The 19,151-nt window shown below is 48.2% G+C and overlaps 3 protein-coding genes across 4 annotated transcripts; 2 read left to right on the top strand and 1 right to left on the bottom strand.

Moving 5' to 3' along the window:
* Positions 1–208: 208 nt before the first annotated feature.
* On the top strand, positions 209–3,398 carry LOC106750370 (N-alpha-acetyltransferase 40). Of its 2 annotated transcripts, XM_014630686.1 has the most exons (5): positions 209–425; positions 554–662; positions 745–1,133; positions 1,728–1,886; positions 3,218–3,398. In XM_014630686.1, exons 2-5 carry the CDS (start codon positions 657–659, stop codon positions 3,297–3,299), a joined length of 636 nt encoding a protein of 211 aa, XP_014486172.1. In that variant the 5' UTR covers positions 209–425; positions 554–656; the 3' UTR covers positions 3,300–3,398. The 2 variants fall into 2 exon arrangements, with proteins under 2 accessions (XP_014486172.1, XP_014486171.1); XM_014630685.1 differs by having other exon boundaries at positions 209–662.
* Positions 3,354–8,560, bottom strand: LOC106750368 (alpha-mannosidase 2). Its single transcript, XM_014630684.1, has 7 exons — positions 7,919–8,560; positions 6,450–7,798; positions 5,673–6,011; positions 5,280–5,588; positions 4,618–5,152; positions 4,240–4,392; positions 3,354–3,952 (listed from the first exon to the last, which is right to left on the bottom strand). The coding sequence occupies exons 1-7, from the start codon at positions 8,045–8,047 to the stop codon at positions 3,368–3,370; spliced, it is 3,399 nt and encodes a 1,132-aa protein (XP_014486170.1). The 5' UTR covers positions 8,048–8,560; the 3' UTR covers positions 3,354–3,367.
* Positions 8,561–9,095: 535 nt separating this feature from the next.
* On the top strand, positions 9,096–18,776 carry LOC106750347 (proteasome activator complex subunit 4B-like). The gene is made up of 13 exons (XM_014630656.1): positions 9,096–9,543; positions 9,650–9,790; positions 10,222–10,393; positions 10,503–10,901; positions 11,015–11,163; positions 11,265–11,584; positions 11,983–12,982; positions 13,245–13,515; positions 13,743–14,126; positions 14,394–14,960; positions 15,076–16,698; positions 16,826–17,047; positions 17,198–18,776. Exons 1-13 carry the CDS (start codon positions 9,308–9,310, stop codon positions 17,339–17,341), a joined length of 5,628 nt encoding a protein of 1,875 aa, XP_014486142.1. The 5' UTR covers positions 9,096–9,307; the 3' UTR covers positions 17,342–18,776.
* The last annotated feature ends 375 nt before the right edge of the window (positions 18,777–19,151 follow it).

Below are 19,151 nucleotides of genomic sequence, written 5' to 3'. Positions count from 1 at the left end.
ACGCCTTGCACTCGTCGTGGTTCTGGCTTGTCCTAGTTCGGTTCTCGTGCAGTCCGAGTTCAGCTAGAAAGAATAAACCTAAAAAGAGTTCAGAATACAGGTCACTGTTGATTCGTTCTTTTTAGCCGCACTGCTGAACTGGTGTAGTAAGTTAGAATAAGACCAAATATATTGTGTCTCATTCCAACTTATTGAACCGGTTCAGCAGTGCAGCTAAAAAGAACGGACCAAACGTCTATGGCCGCGACCGTGTTTGCATGACGATGGTACGGATAAAATTGAAAACATCAGAACAGCACGAGATCCCGAATACGATACTAAAAACGATGAGAGCAAACTGTTTACTTTCCAAACGACCATTTTATTGTCGCGAGTATCGTAGACTTTAAGTTAGCGAATATACAATGATACAAACTGAAAGTGAGGTGAGACTGATTAGAGGTTAGGCGGATTTAACGAATAAACCGGCAGTACGCTAAGCGGAATTGTGATCGTATCTTTTGTTTGACTGCGAAACGTTATTTATTTATTCATCGTCCTTCTATCGTCACAGTTACGTGATGAGATTTTGTGGAAAATAATTACGCGGAATATCGCCTGCAACACATAAATACGTTTGAACCAAACAGGCGGGAAACTCAGGATTCGAACCAATTATGCAAGTAAGCCTCCAGCTAGCAATTAATTCAAACGTTTCCACGAGTTCCCGATTTGAATGATTTCACACGTTCCATCTTTGTGCAGAGAAAAGCGAGAAAAACGAGACGTCAGATCTTGGCGGAGAAGACAGCGGCGCAGCTGCTACTGGTCAATAAGGCTAACGCACTGATGGATCCTTTGATTACTCTGCCGGAATTCCACCGGTACGTCACGAAGGACGACGACGTGATAAGAGTCACCTGCACGAGGGCTAAGGATGCGCAGCCAGAATGTCTCTCCTGGATCTTCGACATCATGGAGAGGAATGTGAAGGATATGTACAAGCGGTCCAGCTGGGGCTGGGACGCGACCGAAAAGCAGGCGGAATTAACGGAGGAGACGGCTTGGTATCTGGTGGCGTCGTGTGACGACAAATTTCTAGGCTTCTCGCATTTCCGATTCGACATCGATCACGGTGACGTGGTATTGTACTGGTACGTATATGTATAAGCAGTGTTTGCCAGTATCTAGATAAAATTATCTAAATAATCATCCAGATTAATGGTTAGATTATCTTTGTCCAGATGGAAGAAATTATGGTTTCCTGTTCTTTCTAGCTGCACCGCTTAACTGGTGCAATAAGTTAGAGCGAAACAAAATACACTTGTCACATTCTAACTGCATCAGTTTACAGCAGTGCAACGAAAAAGAACAGACCATCTGTTTCGATTGATCAATCTTCCACTTCAATCCTGTATCAAACAGTCGACTAAGTGAGCAGCTAATGATTATCGGTCTTTTTTTGTTAGGTCCTTAAATTTAGAGCGGCTACGTCGACGAATTAACCGTTGCGCAATTTTACAATCTGCGTGATTTTTATTATAAATTTTTATAAAATATCTCATGAAAACGAGTAATCTAGAAAATTATCTGGATAAGTAGCGCCACTTATCTTTTATCGAGAGAAAAGCAAAATGATCTTCATCTAGTTGAATCTGAAATCATCCAAGGCAAACACTGTGTATAAGGTGGTCGAAAATAAAACTCTGCGTGTACGTGTTGAAAAAATTAAGTATTTACATGTGTAGCTACGAGTTACAACTGGAACCGTCGATCAGACGGAAGGGGCTCGGCCGTTTCATGATATCAGCCCTGGAATCCATGGCCTGTCAGAATCAGATGCAGAAGGTGGTTCTGACCGTTTTCGCGCACAACCCGACGGCGATACAATTCTTCTTTGCTCTCGGGTAAGGGGAACTCAGTCCAACGAGTATTATTACAAACATGTCCGATCAACATTGACGCCATTAATAATATCTCCGACGAATATCGATCGTTAAAACTCCCTGTGCTACATTGCACACAAATCATTTCTCACAAGTTCATTTACACTCGTACACATCTACTCTTGACGTAATGTTTCTAATAGTTTATGTACAATATAGCACAAGAGCATATATAAAATTGCTGTGCAATCGATTTTACTTTACACAATTCATAATTGACTAGTATTAAAGTATTTATTTTGATAAAGAAGTAGTTCTATCACATCGGTCCGTATTCTCACTCTTTATCAATTCACCGATTATTCCAAATATGACCTTCACTCCGTACCTCGCGTTTATATTATATAATGCGGATCTCTCGGTAAAACAAGCAGAGGACTCGAAAAGTCAAGTACACGGGTGAGAATACGTACCGTTTGTTATCTCGCTTATTCACAATATACTCGATCACCTCACATAATCTTGGTGATACCTTAGTGCAGCAGCCTTGGTGCAGCACCTATTTAGCGTCAAGAGAACACTTGTCGAAACACTTTGTCAGAACTAAATGCACGTACGTAAAATATCAGGATTATACCCTCCTTTTATATAAATCTATCGATCGAAAGATTTACTAAATCACAGGAATCACTAAAGAGTAACGTCCACATAATTAACATAAATAAAAGAAACCACATCGAACATGTGAGCTGAATAGTAAAAGTAGAATTGATCAATTAAAACGGAAAAAAGCGATTATGTAGATAAATAATAATTTCATCTTCTAATTTCTTGCTTTAATACATGACAATTAACGCACGAGGTAGACTAAAATTATGCTATTATTTACTTCTATATTGCATTTTGCTATAAGACCTATTGCCAGAAGTTGACAACCAAAATAATCAGCGGATTAGATACTGAAATCTTTTCAGCATACTGAAATCTTTTCACACACATACACACACACGCGCGCGCGCGCGCACGCGCGCACGCACACACACAACACATATATCTTAAATGCACATCACATGTGTAATTTTAAGGAAGGTGGACCTTTCGGTTCGTACAGTTTGACTGCATTTTAGTTGCAATATGGTTAAACATATACATTCCCTGGCCATATTATTAAGCCAGGGACTGTATTAGGTAGGTAAAATGTATAACCGCACTTGCACTCACATTATTATAATTTGTATATCACAAAACGTAGCATTACGTTGTAATACGTGAAACTGAGCGAGTAAGATTTCCCGGTCGAAATAAAATGACACGAATATTGAATGTCGCATCTGTGCAATGCTTTGTTGCAGATACAAGTTAGATCACACGAGTCCACCCGCTTCGGCAAAGTTGGATTACATGATCTTGAGTAAACAGAATTTACGCGGATAAATAGAAAGCAATCACTCATCCCGCTACGCTAAACCACTCTCTCTTTCTCTCCTGAGGACCTCGCTGAATTAAGACTGCGTCTTGTGAAATAGGATCGGTAGTATCTGATGCGGGCACAGGTTGACAACGGGCGACTTCAAGGAAGGCCCGACATTGTGGAACGTCAGGGGCGCTTTGCTTATGGTCCAGTCTTCCATGTCGTTGAGAAACTTGGTCAGGTCGACCTCACCCGATTCCGAGACGTTCAAGCGTCGTAAGAGAGGGTTGTTGAAACAGGTGTCCAAGGCAGGCTGATGCAACACCATGCCGATACCTTTGCCGGCACCCTCGGGTATAGGGAACACTCGAAGACTGACGATGCTTAGGTCTACTGGAAGATCGTACCGGAGCGGCGAGAAGTGGGCGTGCAGGTCGAACGGCAGAGAATTGTGAGGATGCAGCGCCACTACCGGGTGCAGTGACTCCTCCAATGCCAAGTGACTGCTCAAGGATAACAGTCCGGCGGGATGATTCGCCGGTGGTGTCGCGCCGGGGCAGCTCGTTTCCCTTTTCTCCAGGATCAACGTGAACAGGTGGCTCGTCAGCAGGTTGTCCATCACACCCTGTCCCAACCCTCGATTGTCATCTTGAAGCAGCCTTCTATCTTGCATGATCTATTTGTAAGACTCTACTTAGACTCTCTATTGTCCATCGCATAATTTGTATGAATTTTTAAGAATAATATATATATATTACGCTCAATCTCTCTCTTTCTTTCCGAAGTAAATTTCTTTGACAAAATCCGTGAGAGATNTATAAATCGTTAAAAAAAAAAAAAAAAAAAAAAGATAACAGTTACGGCGTTATAACACGTTACTCCCTAACTCTGCATATCAATGTTCATTTTTTTTTTATACGACGTCGCGTCAAATTCTCATCAAGGTCAAGTCAACCGACTTACCTCGAGCTGACCAGATGCCATAGAAGCTACTCCCAATGGCTGAGCCGTGGTAACCGTCAATCGAACTCTCTTGTCTTCTATGTACGCACTTGCTGCCATCGGGTAGTAATTGCCTTGTGTGGGAAGTTTTGGAAATCTCTGTCTCCTGATCATCTGAAATTAACCGAGCGGGATTCATTTTGTATCTCGAAGAAAATGAGAGATACATGTTATGCAGGGTGTATCCCACCTAACTCGAGCATCTGAAATATCCCGCTTGCTTTTTGCGATGGGAAAATATATCAGGGGCAAACATTGCTACGAAATCTATATAATTACGTTACGGGTGGACAGAGACGATGCCGAGGAGTATGAATTCTGCTCCGTCGGAATGCTTACATTGAGTCCGTTTAAATCGGTGAAGAACTGATCGCCGGACGCGATGTCGGTGTTCAGGCGCATCGCGAGCTCATAGTTTTGCGTCTCGCTGATGTCGACCTCGTTGATTATGTGCAGTCCGAGACCGTCGCTGCCGGGCGAATTGAAAAGCGTACAAGTGTGCCGCACGTGTGACAATTCTACGAACACTCTGGACAGAATGGGGCCGGTTACTAAGTGAACGATCGTCTTGCTGTCCACAAACACGAGATCCGGCTCCGGCTTGTCCGGCAGAAACAGATAAGCGCCGCTCTTGTCCTTGCCGGAGCCCCTGGTGCCGTACTTGACGAAGTCTAAGTGCACAGGGAACGTGGTGTTTCCGACCCTCAGCGCCTTCAACAGACCGGACTTGCCGAAGGAGGCGGACAATTCCGGCAGCTGGGTGATCGAGAACTCCTGCGTGTGCGGTAAAACCGTCAAGTGGCTGAAGCCGGGTAACGATGGCAGGCTGCTGACGTCAGCGTTGAAGACGGTGACATTGGCAGGGAACACTTCTCTGTTTTTGAGGAGGAGAGACACACGTGAAGTTTTAGCATCTTGGGATCGCATCGGGTCCATCATAAACGACTTCCTTAAACAAACTTAGATTTTACGCTGCACGTAGACATTGTCGTTGTATTTACCTCACGTACGACGCTTTGTGCAATGCGTGAACCACGTATGTAGTGATACCGAACCCTGGCACGGTGACCAGAAAGGAGAGTTCATATCTAGCCGCGGACAATGCGGCCGGGCCGATCCAAATAGGCGATATCTGACACCTGACGGTCTGCCCTCTTCGATCAGTGACTTTGACAAACGGCGTCGATACGATCAAAGTTTGCACCTTCGTTCTTTGCCTCGACAGGGAATTGTAGAAGACTACTTTCCTCGAAGGGCTGTCGTCTCCGAGACTGAGGACGTGCTTCTCGCCAGCATTGGTATGATGTAATCTTGAACCGAACGATTACTACATTACTACATTATGCGTGTAAATGACATTATGCTGATTATCAGGTGGATTTTAGTCCTCGTACCTGGTCTCATCTAACGTGAAGTATACCGCTTCTAAATCCAGAGGTGAGATTTGCGGGGTCTTCAATAGATGCGCTATAGATTGTTGAAGGACGTGGGCCGAGCTGTTCAATGCGGTTATCATTTTCTGCGCGTAATCGATAACAACGTTATCCCTGGCGGTCCCGGTGATGCCGTCGTGATGCTGAAATAAGGAATGCCACATTCTAGCCGTGCTCAGACGAGACGCGAGGTTACCCTCCACCAGCTGATCGTTGCCTCTGGCCCAGGCTATAGCAGCCAATGCTTCTGAGCCTCTCAGAGAGCCCAGTAACACACGATCCAGTCTTTTGTGGAAGGGCCTAGACAGATTGAAAAATTATACATCCTTTCTCTGATATTTCAAAACCTGTTTGAAGCTCACACGGCGTTACCAGTGCTCGCTTCACATGATTTTGCTTTTAATTTATCTAGATGGAGGATAAATAGCGCTACTTATCTAGATAATTTTTTAGGTGATGCATTCATGAGAGATAAATTTCATAAAAATCGAATCTCCGACCCCCTAGTTTGATACGAGTTTAAGGTCCATATTATTTCATTCATTTGATCGAAAAGTGAGTTCAGAATACGGACCATAACATCATTTCAGATAATTTTCCGATGAGATAACATGTTGTCTTTTATCCAAAACGAAGATGAAAATATTTTGTATTTCTCCCATCTAGATAATCTATTTAATCTGGACGATTATTTAGATAATTTCATCTAGATACCGGCAAACACCGGGCGTCACATACCTGGAGGTGTAATAACCGCTCCAATAATGATCATCCCTGTCGGAATACGTGAAGAAGTCGCCGGACAGAGTCGGGAACTCATTCAAATTGCGCTTTTCTCTGACCGCATCGAAGTAATCGCTCAGCGTGCCGAATTGTATTTGAACGTTCAAGTATTGATTCTCATTCATGTAGTTGAAAAGCTTCTGATAATTGTCGTACTGTGCCTCCCATTCGGTGAGATGCGTGTACCTGAAGTCGTCGCCCAAGGGTACCAGCAGCACGTCGGTCTTGAACAGCTGCGCCTTCTTGCGATACTGATCCAGCAGGAGCAACGCCCTCTCCGCCACGTTCGCCTTGGTTATCGTCTTCGGCGGTACCTTCCACGGGCAGCTCAGGCCGAAGTTCTGCATCCTGTAGAAGTCGAATTGGCAACAGACCTTCGGATCCGGTCCGCACGTGTGCGGCACGTCGTAGCTGTAAAACGGCATGACGTGGGTGAAGAGTTCCGTGGAGCCGTCGTTGTCCCACAATTGCCGCCAACGGAACTCAAGATTCTTATCCCTGGCCAGCTTCTTCTTCACCGAGTAATGAACCCTCTGAATCAGCAGATTCTCCAACCCCGAACTCTTCAAGAGATACGGCATGGTAGGGGAGAGACCGAAAGGATCGATGGCCCAGCCTGAGTTCGGCGTGTAATCCAAGTTGTACTTCAGCCATTGGTGGCCCTCGGTCAGCTGTGTGAGCTGAGCTATCCAATGGGACACGGATTCGTCCGGCATCACCCATCCCCCGGACACGATCTCCAATTGGCCGTCGTGTATCAGACGGCGCACCTCGTCCCTGATAGCCCTCGACTGGTCATCCCACCAGAGCTTGAAGAACGATATCTCCGCCCAGATGAACTTACGCCTCCTGTCCTCGCCCAGCTTGGTCACCATGTTGTTCAGTATGCTTCTCGTTTGAAAGGTGTAGTACTTCTCGAAGGTGTTCAACCAGCCGGGATCGTTGTGCGAATGGGGCACGACGAAGACCTTCAGTTTTCTGTTGGGGTGCCACTGCTTCTCGTCGTACACGATGTTCCAGCCCTGCTTCCACACCCCGCCGTCGGGATTGTCGAATTCCAGCTGCTTGTACAGCTCCAACATCTGCACGTCGACCGCCGGGACTTTGCGTATGTTGAAGTTACACGTGAGACTCCTGCCCGGATGCGGCGCCGCGGCGTCGGAACGGTTCACGTGGCTGACCGGCTGCGCGACCGGGTTATGCTTGACTTTCGCCGCCTCCTGCAGGGCGTTCATCACCTTGTGATGCTTGTCGAAGTCCTTCTCCAACTTGGCCAGTCTGTTCTCGAAGTGAAGCCACTGATTCTAAAAGGAAAAAAGAAACAAACACAGTCTTACGCATAGCACATCGGTGTGATTGTAAATTTTAGGTATAGGCGAAACAACTCCGCGGGAAGTGAAGGTATTCTCGCTGCGCGAACGTACGTCGTTCATGGAAAACTTGGGACTCTGTCCGGGTGGGAAGAGTGTCAGGTCCATCATCAGGTAGATCATCACGCAGCAGGCGAGGATCAGGCCTACTCCGAGAATAGCGATGGTCTTTCTAGTCCTCATAGTCACGAATTTTGTTTAAAGGCAAAACAAAACTTCCCCTCGCACCCGCTTCGCCCGTACACGCAGCTCACGCAAATTGAGCGGCTGCTGCTCGAGCCTACGTATGCCGAAAAGAAAAATCTATCCACGACCTTAACCTATTTCGTCTCATCGGCACAAACGACTACATGATAGGAGGGCGCGCTTATTTCGAGCTTTCAGCGAACACACTTTGCGGAAATATCGGAATACTGTGACTCATAAATCCGATTTCTCCCGGATCTCCCGACAAAAGGAATCTTCTCTCTCTCTCCCTCTCTCACTCTCGTCGCTTGTGCGCGTCTCACTCTCGGTGGTTTTATTTTATGGCGCGGATCATCGTTGTTGTACCGCGTTGTATCACACATCGGTATCCATTTGTGTGATCGCTTTGATTTTTCAATCGCGTATACTACTTTTTCACGACCGGCCACGTTGGCGACGAGACGACGCGACTCGGCGATGACCCTCGATACGTGACGTACGACTGACAATTTAAACGTCACAGTGAGGTGCAATTGACGTTCTTATCGTAGGGAACAGACGCCGAGTACGGAGAATTCTCAAATTAGTCCCGGTCTACGATAGATGATTCAAGCCTTAAGTCTTAAGAAATTGACCAATCGAATCATAGAGAAATAATCAATTGTGATTGGTCAGTGGGCTCTACAATGAGAACTTAGCGTAAGATTTAAGAAACCGACCAATCATAATTGGTTTTTCTTCTATAATTCGATTGCGATTGGTCAATTCCTTAAGGCTTAGAGCTGAAATATCTCATTGTAGACATCGCTTTAAATATAAGATCCGACTGTAAATATCGGTCTAATGTCCGTGTCGCATTACGGATTAGGACTGAAATTGAACTGAAATCTGACGAGTCGGAAGAAAAGTTCGCTAAACTCGAATTTAATCAAACTCGCTCCGATTGGTCGAATTTCCATCCAATCTCAATCCGTAGTGCGATACGGGCAGAACTCCCTTCCCCTCAAAACCCTCTACAGACGGATCTCCACGCACACCGTGACGATTCTTGCGCCTTTCTCAAGTTCTCGGTTCGCGCGAATCAAACATGGCTTCTCGTATGCGAAACATGACTCGATGAAAATGAGCTGGAATAAGCAAGTCGTCGTCGATTTAACCGCGCGCATGACACCGCACCGTACCAGATCCGATGTTGCTGAGCACAGCTAGTTTACTCTGTTGTTCAGTTTCGGTGCGAATTACCTGTGCGGAGACACCATGGCTGACGAGTGGAAACCCGACGCGGAGGACAATCCGACGATGCAACCGCCCGTCAGGGACCTGGGCTTTTGTCCGCAGAAGGAAATAGCGTACAATAAACTGCTGCCCTATGCGGACGAGCTCGACGCTGAGTCGCGGATCTTGCTCGCCGAGATCAAGGAGAATCTGGGTCGCGCGGTTATGCTCCGTGAGATCAGACCAGCGTGTTCTCTGTGGTCTAATAAATTATACAAGTAGGTAGCGGCTGCTGTCCTCCTTACTCGAATCAAATTTCCTCCCGATGACGTATATATGTATATTATAATTTTCACACGTAGAATTACACCAAGTATCTTCCAGATATATGTATCTATACGGGATGAAGTTCAGTAAAGAAGACCATATAATATTTATAAAATTGATGTACGAGCTGGTTACTATACCGAATCTGGACCCGGAACTTGTTAATAGATTCGGCTCTGCGTTGCTTTTGCTGTTGAAGTAAGTAAAGAGCGCAGATTGAAGAGTATCGTCGCTCGGATGCACATGTATTTGATATTGCGGAGCGTGTTTGTGGGAAAGTTCCACGATATATTTCCAAAAGGCCGAGTTAAATAAGGCCTGTGCTTGATATCGTAAGCTGCAGTCGGGAAACCTGTTCCACGAGAGAACGGGCTCGATTTAAGCACGAGACGGAAGAACGAAAAGCTTAAGCGTAGGAATGATTTGGTGTTTTTCGGACAAGACACGTCTGGTGTGTCACCAGTGACGTTACGAATGACACGGGCAATTAGTATACATCGAAGTGGGATTGTAGTAAAGATCCGACAGAGCAAGCAGATCTCTTGCCGCTGCAAAAGTTTTGCTTTCTTATCTCATCTCGCGATGCTGTGCGCTGTTAAACTTTCCCCTTCTTTTTCTTTTCATTTCAGGAAAAAAGAGCTAATTAGTCCCGACGAGTTGGAACTTCCGTGGAGGCCTTTGTACGAATTGATGCACCCTCTGAAGAGAAACTCGGTGGTCGCGTTAGGAATACACCGTTATCCACCGTGGGTTAAGAATATATTGCGTTGCCTGATCCGTGCTGCGAAGACTTATTTTCCCGTAAGCTGATCGTAATTTTAAGAAAAGAGAAACGATTTCTTTTTCCTTCGGGTTCCCCGGATCTCCATTGGCGTGCGACTAATCCTTGTATTTGAAAATGTTGCCACAGTTGAGCACCACGCAAGAGATACTAGACGAATTAAGACCGATGTTCTGTCCGCTCGATGGATCGACAATGTACGCGAGCCTTCAGACTTTAGAGACTTTTTTACCGTTGCAATTACCTCCCGAGCGTCATTCCGTCGGACATCGCCTGTGGTTCGAAGAGTTCATAACTATGTGGCGGGTGTGTCACAATGCGCCGGCGTGGGAGAACGATATGATGTGGCTGATGGCGAAATTGGCGACCTACAATATCGGATATATCGACTGGGAGCCGCATTTCCCGTTGATGTTCACCAGATTCGTGCGGTGTTTGAATCTGCCGGTGACGTACAAGCAGACGCAAGCCGGCAGAGTCCACAAGATGGAAATCACGCCGATAGCTATGTGGATAGTAGCGGTTCTGGTAAGGATTATGTGTGTTGCCATAAATATATAATAAATCAATAAAATCATGTAGACAAATATCTTTATATATATATATATATATATATATGTGTGTGTGTATGTGTATTGCAGGGAAACGGCTCGAGTGCGCAAATGTACTTGGAGAAGTTTCTGAAAACCATCGAAACATATTTTTACCCGGCGAACTTTGGACGGTGGGTAGGAAAGTTGAAGGAACTTCTCATCAAACTACCATATTACATTATCTTACGCTTACATAGGTACGTTGATGCGTGATATGTACGATCGGATTATAGCTTTCATTTAACCCACACAATTTAAGGACAGATATATATATATATATATTTTTTTTTTGCTCTAGAGAGAGATACGCCAAGCCGACGTGGGAAACTCCGATTCCTGATAATTACAAATTGACCGACGGTGACGTCGATGCCTTCGTGAAAAGCATGATGCCATTAGCCATGACAGCTATGTTCAGCAAGTTCGGTGTGAACGACGCCTGCCACGCTCTACAGCACCTCGCTACTATGAGGCCAAACTTAGTAATACCGGATGTGCTGGAACGAATGTACTCTACGCTCGATTCCCTTACCGAGCCCCATAAACTTACAGCCTCAATGATCTGCATGGTGGCCGTTGCCAGACCGATGGTGCAAGGTTCTAGAAATATAAACAAAGGTACGACGCTCATCTCCAACTCTGTTCTTTGTTGGCTGAACTTGGTTGCGCTTGTTTGCACAGAAAGAGAGAGAGAGAGAGAGAGTGAGAGAGACAAAACAGTTGGTCTGTTCTTTTTAGACCGCACCATACCGAACTATGGTGCAGCTAAGAAGAACAGATCAAATATTTATTAGGTTCTGAAGGAAATGTGAAAGCAGGATCTCAATAAGAGAGCCAACGCGGTTGTTGCCGATTCAAGCGGGAACCAAGAATTAGCCTGGAATTTCATACGTGGAGCACATTTTTCGCTCCTTTTAATCGCAATTCAGTAGAAAGTTCATTATTCTCATTATCTTCACTGGTTGAAAAAAAAAAAGAAAACAGGCCGTCTCAATCTCTCGTTCTCGCTGTTGCAGGTTACACGTACCCGGAGGGGCCGACTCACGTGTTGCCGCTGCTGTTCTCGTCTTTGCCCGGTATCGATCCGAACGACATCGGCAAGTGCTTCGCCACGTTCCGCTTGATCTCGGTTTACGCGACGATGATACCGATCGTCGATTCCTCGAGGTCGACGGCGAGCATGACCGAGGAGGAGCGGATGATCTGCGAGGCTACGTCGCGCTTCGAGGACTTCATACTGCAGTTCCTGGACCGGGTGTTCATGTTCATCGACTCGAGCTCGTTGGAGTACGTGCGGCTTGAGGGCCGCGGCAACAGCTTGAAGAGCAAGCTCGAGTCCGTGGCGGAGACGGCGCTTTACGGTGTCTGCACGACCCTCCTGATCGAGACCAGCGGCACCATCTTCGAGAGCGCCCTGCACAAGCTGCGCACCTTCATCACGGAACGGATCCTCGAGACGAAGGTGGCCGGCCAGCTGGCCGCCGTCGTGTGCAAAAGTTTCTCCCGCTTCAACGGACGCGACACGCTGCGAGCGTTGGTGCCGGTGCTCGCGCAAACGATTCTACCCGCGGTCGGCGAGGGCGAGGATGTGCTCAAGGAAGAGAATCTGGACCATCGGCTTCTGCACGCGATGCTGATCATGTCGGCGGTAGTCGACACGCCAGGCAGCAACCTGCTGCCGCATATGGACACGCTGATGAAGGTCCTCGATTACGTTCTGCTGTTGAGGTCGACCGACGGCAACAAGCTGGCCTGCCACCTGCTCAAGTGCATCCTCACGTCCCTGTCGACGATCACACCGTACCAGTACAGGTCCACCAAGAGGAGCTACAACGACCCCGACTATCCGTACGTTCGTGACTGGGGCCAAAGCGCGGACGTCAATACCTTCGACATCAAATGGTACATCCCCGGCGAGGAGGAGATCGCAACTATACAACGAATATTCGCGAGATACCTGACGGTGCAGATCGACAAGCTCAGGAGCTACTGCGCGGACTCCAGCACGTTGTCCAGGTCAGTCCGTTTCCGCTCCCCCCCCTTCATTGGTCGTTTCGTTTACACTCGGTGTTTGCCGGTATCCGGACGAAATTATCGAAATAATCGTGCAGATGGACAAACAGATCATCTCATCTAAGATGAATTCTTTCGGATTTTCGTCTGACCTTCGTCTAGATGAATCCGAAGTTGATTTAAGGCAAAAACACTGTTCACACTTGTAACGTCTGAAATCGTAACGTCTTCGACGATAACATGCGTACATCGAATGACTGTACAGGGAACAGCTGTTCGTCTGCCTGAATATCGTATGCGGCATTATCCGAGGCTCCGAGACCATTCTGCCGATATGGGAGGAAACGCCGCTCGAATTGGTGAAGTCCTCCTTCAAGTGGACGTCCATGATGCCCACGTACGGGATGAAAGGGTACGTCACCATGCCCGACGGTAGCAACGTCAGGCATTACATCGCCGGAGTTATGAGCGAGGTCCAACGGGCGATGCTTGAAAATGCGGCGGACAACACGAAGAGTTTCTTCGCGTTGATACGGGTGCGTGTTAACACGAGACTGCGTGAAAGTTGAAAAAAAAAAGAAAAGCGGACCACAATATCGTTCAGTTCTCGAGATATCTGACCTGTTTCACTTTTCGGAAATTTCGCACCCCGTGTACCTGCGTGAAGTATTTCCACGCGTTCTTATCCCCGTTAAATTCCACACACTTGATCGTTTCCACGATGAAATCGTTCCAACGAGTGAATTCGAATGAAACTTGACAGATTTGGGGTAGTTTGTTGCTGGGGAGGATACGGCTGCGCGATTCGCACGACGGTAGACGGAAGAACTTCCAAATGGCGAAGAGGATGTTCGAGGACCGATTGGTGAAGAATAAAGGCGCGATGGGCCCGATATTGTTGGAGCGTTGCGACATCCAGCACGAGGCGCGAATGTTCGCGCAATCGGTCGCCCTGACGGAGACCCACAAGCGCATCATGTTGGAGCTGTTCACGCTCGGTATAAGCAGATACTCGGACGTGCGTTTGAAGGCGCAGTCGAGCCTCTTCTCCGCCCTCAAGTATTTCCCGTACTCCTACACGTTCATAGTGCCCCGTCTAATCGACGTTCTGGGGAAAGACACCGAGGAGCATCACGACGCCTATAAGGTAAACGACGGTTTGTTACGTTGATTTCGACGCGACAGTCAAGTGCGATTGTTCGTTGAAGAGAACTCACGGTAAAGGGTCTCTCCCGAGTGGGGACCACCCCGAAGCTTCCACTCCGTAGAGCTCCTGCTCTATGCTGTAGAGAAGAACTGAGACTTCCCTTCGTCGAGAATTTACTTTTTCCAAGGGAGAGAATCTCGTATCTTTCTCGTTGGAGAGAGCTCGCCTTCCTCGAAGAAGAGCTTACTAACTTCCGAAACCCCACAGGGTGTCCTGTACATGTTATTCGGGCCGCAGTTTGATCCCATAATCACAGTGGAGAACTGGAGCACGTTGCAAACACTGTGGCCGGCGATCGTGCTGTCCAAGCCATCGGAGAAGCTCTCTGTGATCCGCCTGAAGGAAAACATCGTCGACACTGTGAGTAAGTACTTCATCACGATCACCATCGAGCTCGAGATGCCCGACTCGTGCCTGACCGCTGCGCGCGCCCTGTGGCAACACTTCCCCCGGCCGGCCGCGCCCCAGCCCGACGAGGACGAGATACGGGAGGGCGTGCTTAACCTGAAGCGATTCAGCGAGTCCAATCTGGCGGCGTACAACGGTCTGCTCGACGAGCTGCTGCGCTGCATACTCGAGGAGTCCCTGCACTGGCGGCACAGGCTGATGGCGATGAGCTTCATACAGGACCTGGTGCATCCGAATCAAGTTTACTCCGCGAAAATCGTGCGTTGCTTCCTGCAAGCGCTCGTGCACGATTCCCTGGAAGAGAGGAAGATCGCCATCAAGGTGGTGGTGTTCATGCTGAAACAGCAGAAGCGGAAACACCCGAAGGTATGAACGGGTATTTCACACGTGCGTAAATATCGTAGGTATCGTAGGAATATCCGGTCTCTGCGTAATCTCGTACCGCCGGAGGAGAAAGGATCGAAACGTTCGTTTCCTCCAGGTGACGATCGACCGGCGCAGCCTGTCGAAGAGCAGCTGCGCGCCGAGCGAGGACGACGGGGGGAGCGTCGTGCCCGGCATGAGAGCGGACAACTCTTGGCTCCAGTACAACCAGCAGACTCGGCCGCTGACCGGCGAGCAGTGGGACGAGTCCAGGTACGTTCATCTGCCGTACGTCGGCTATTACGTCTGGCCGAAGGTCTTGGAGGTGTACGCGCCTTCGTGCGAGCAGCCCTGCCTCGACCCGGACGTGCGCGAATTAACCGACTGCGAGAGGGAGGTCGACCTCTTCTTCGGCGATCCGCAGAACGTGAAGAAGCTGATCGATTACCTCAGCCTGGAGGAGAAGAAGGGCAAGGACAAGTTCAACGCGTACAGGTGCTTCCTGTTCAAAGGCCTGTTCCGTAACCACGGTATCGTGCACCTCGTGCACTTCCTGCCGCACCTGCAGCGGCTGGTGACGGACAAGCACGAGAGCAGCCAGCGATGCGCCGCCGAGATCACAGCCGGGATCATACGCGGCGCCAAGTACTGGCCGTTCTCCATCACCCGCGAGATGTGGCGGTCGCTGTTGCCGATCGTGCGGACCGCCCTCTCGAATCTCACGGAGGAGACCATCGTCGACTGGGGTATGTGCTTCGCCACGGCGATGCAACGCCGCGACCCGAACCGGCACCACTGGCTGCTGGAGTGTCTGATGGAGGAGGCGCCCCTGCGAGACTCGGAGTCTTCCTTCGTCGAGTGCGGCCGCCTCTACGTTCTGCAGAGCACCCTGAACCAGCAGCCGTGGCGGGTGACCGAGCTGCTGCGCCGTCTACTGCTGCGTCTGGAGAACCGGCTGCTCACCAACCCTTTCCAGAACGTGAGGGAGCGGCTGGGCTCGGTACTGATCACCGTGTTCGACGCCGACCTCAGCTTCCCGCGGCGGTGGCGCGACGCGACCACGCCGCGCGCCCAGGAGCTGATCGACAAGATCGTGCCGAGGCTGGAGCGACTGGTGGTCGAGGACGACGACGCGCCCGTGATGAACGGCAGCCGTGGCAATTGCGAGAAGGAGGACAGCCTGTCGGAGAAGGTGGCCAGTGTGTCGTTCGACGAGACGAGACGCCAGTCGTCGTCGTCACGCGTCGTGGAAACGCCCCTCAGGACGGAGGAGCAGGAGATGCCTCGACGGTTGCTGAAGACCGTGTGCAAATGGATCACCGGTAGCGTGTCGCGTTCGGCGTACAGCGCGACGCCGGGATTCTACCAGATATTCCCGGTGGTCTGTCAGTTGGAGAGCTCGGAGGCGGACGAGGAACTGAGGAAGTCGTGTCTGTACACCCTCGCGAGCCTCGCCCAAGCCTTCACCCTGCCGGAGGACATGCCGACGGCGTTGACCTCCGTGAAAGCGATATCCGAGCGAGCCTCCTGGTCGGCCAGATTCACCAGTCTGGAGTTCCTCCAAGTTCTGGTCTTCCACAACATGAGCATCGTTCTCAGCAACGCCTCCTGGGTCGACATGGTCGAAAGCATCGTCCTACGCTTGCTGGAGGACGAGCGTCTGGAGGTCAGGGAGAAGGCCAGTCAGGTGCTCGGCGGCCTCTTGCACTGCACCTTCGTCGAGGATCAGGAGAAGCTGCTGGTGAGTGAGCCGCCGCCGGGTTGACGCTCTACTTCCGGCTTCTTTCTTTCCTCGCGTCACTTCGCCTCGTATGTGGCGTCGAGCGAGACACGTGTCTCTGACACTCAAGACCGTTTCTCATCCGCAGGAGGAGTTCAAGAGAAAGGCGAGGACCCGATTGCGCAAGAAGAACAGTCCCGTCGACGAGGATGCGCCGGGAAACGCGAAGATCGACGCGATACGCGTACGTCACGGCGGCGTCCTCGGACTGTGCGCCTTCATTCGCGCTCATCCGTACGACGTGCCCAAGTACATACCCCCGGTCTTCGAGCATCTCGGACTTCATATGAACGATCCGCAGCCTATACCGGTAATTNTTTTTTTTTTTTTTTTTTTTGAGGTCGCCGAGATTTGGAGCCTGAAATCGGGTTTTCAAAACAACGGATCCCCAATATGGAGAATCCAAATTCGCATAAACGTACTTGGAACCCCGTAACGAGCGAATCCGCCCGATTTGCAGATGACAATAAGGAAGACACTGAGTGATTTCAAGAGGACGCATTACGACGGCTGGACGGGCATGAACGGCCACGCGCAGCACTTCACGGAGGAGCAGCTGGCCGTCCTGCAGGATCTAACGGTGCCGCCGTCGCATTACGCTTGATTAAGGGAGATTAAGCCGTATATAGTACAATCTTCGCAATATCTCAACGCGGACGTGAAAAACTGGCGAACATTAATTAATTACAATCGTCCGGGAGAGAAATGTAGCCGTTAAATATCGAACGAATGACACCTTGAAATATGTCAATATGTACTTTTCACTTTCCGTTCTTCTACTTTTTCGCATGTAAGGGATTATTAACGCCTTCGCAGGATGGACGATGACGCGAAAGTAATCGAATGCGCGAATGTGACTAAATGTCCCCTCCTCCCCCCCCCCTCCCGGAGTTTTAACCGATATTTGTATGTATTGTATGTATGTATGTGTAGTTAACGTCCGGATCATCATCCAAGGCCTATTTGTAACTTAAATACTTCCGGAGGTGTGAAGAAAACACGAGTGTTCACGCAATAAAGTTTAAGGTGAAAATTTATTCAGACGCAGCACCATCAGTCGAGAAGCTTTCGATCGAATTTTGTCACACGTGTTTAAAGCAGAGGGGGGGAATGGAGTTCAATTTTTCTTTTTTACTAATATATAGAACTTTGTTAAGCACAACCACTGTATGTGTGTGTGTGTGTGTGTACGTGTGTAACTTGACATAAATGTGATTATTTTTTATAAACGTGCTTTTAAGCTTTAAGGCTCCGGAGTGGTCAGCACGAGAACTCCGCGGAATTGAAAGTAGCGACACAGTTCAAAACGGACGAAAAGATGAACCAATAGAGGTGCGTCTAGCAAGCGCTACAAATCAGCATCGAAGCGTTTCTCTTTCTGTTTATCTATTTTTCGGGTCCGAATAAAGGAGAAACGCTTCGAAGCACTTTATAGCGCTTATCATCTGGACTGTGCTTAAACGCGTGATGAGTGACGCGTTGACAATGAAATTTCATTGTTGCGTGCCATTTCATTGTTGTTTGTTTAATTGTGCCAGGTGTGATTTGTGATATGTATTTGTTAAATCCGTAAAAATGGACGAAAACCACAATCAGCCTGGAATTTTATACATATGAGCGATACTTTTCCACTCCTTTCGACAGCTGTGAAATCTCGTGTGTCCCACGTGAATAAGGGCTTTATTTCGCGTACCTTTTACGGCTATTTATTTATTGTTCGAGGAGGGAGGGGGAGAGTTTTCGTCCATTTTCACAAGTATCTTCAAGCGATTTCAAATCTGTCGTTTTACCTGAATATCTTTTTACTTACTAAATGGCACGCATCGTTTCTCAATCTGCGTCATTTCTCGCCCTCGTTACGTCACGAATCCAATATGGCCGCGGCGACTATTCCCCGGAGCCTTTTAACGAAACTTCTCACCGTGTTTTTTACACAAACGCAATATTATCGTAGACCTTTATACTTTCTATGAACTGTTATATTTCCAGTGGTATAAAAATATCATGGACAACCTCGTTTTTCTTCGAAGTAACATTTACATCGCAGTATACTTCATCTTCTTCCTCCTGTTCTTATTGGCTGTGTGTTCCGCAGAAACCAGGAGTATATTTTTGTATATCCTTGACAGTTAACGTTATAAATGTAAACTTAAGGGACTTCATGGGAACCAAAGGCAATAATGACGAGCTATCCGAGGAAGCTAATAAATTCTCACGCATAAATTTCCTCCGTTTTCGGCTTCGTAAAACAAAATGGCTGCAGCCAGGATATACCGGAGTCTCAAGGTTTCCGAATTATTCAGCCACGAACTCCGTATTTTTCTTTTTTTATGCTACGTAATCTCGTACGTTTCAAAACCGAAGTAGCTTTGGTTGATTCGCCTCTACGATGACGACACGTGTATAATTTTTTT

Source organism: Dinoponera quadriceps, unplaced genomic scaffold (assembly GCF_001313825.1).
Source record: "Dinoponera quadriceps isolate SergipeBrazil2010 unplaced genomic scaffold, ASM131382v1 scaffold5230, whole genome shotgun sequence".
NCBI classification, from domain to species: Eukaryota; Metazoa; Arthropoda; class Insecta; order Hymenoptera; family Formicidae; genus Dinoponera; species Dinoponera quadriceps.
Note: the sequence above shows the minus strand (reverse complement) of the source record. Positions and strands in the feature narration are given on the sequence as shown.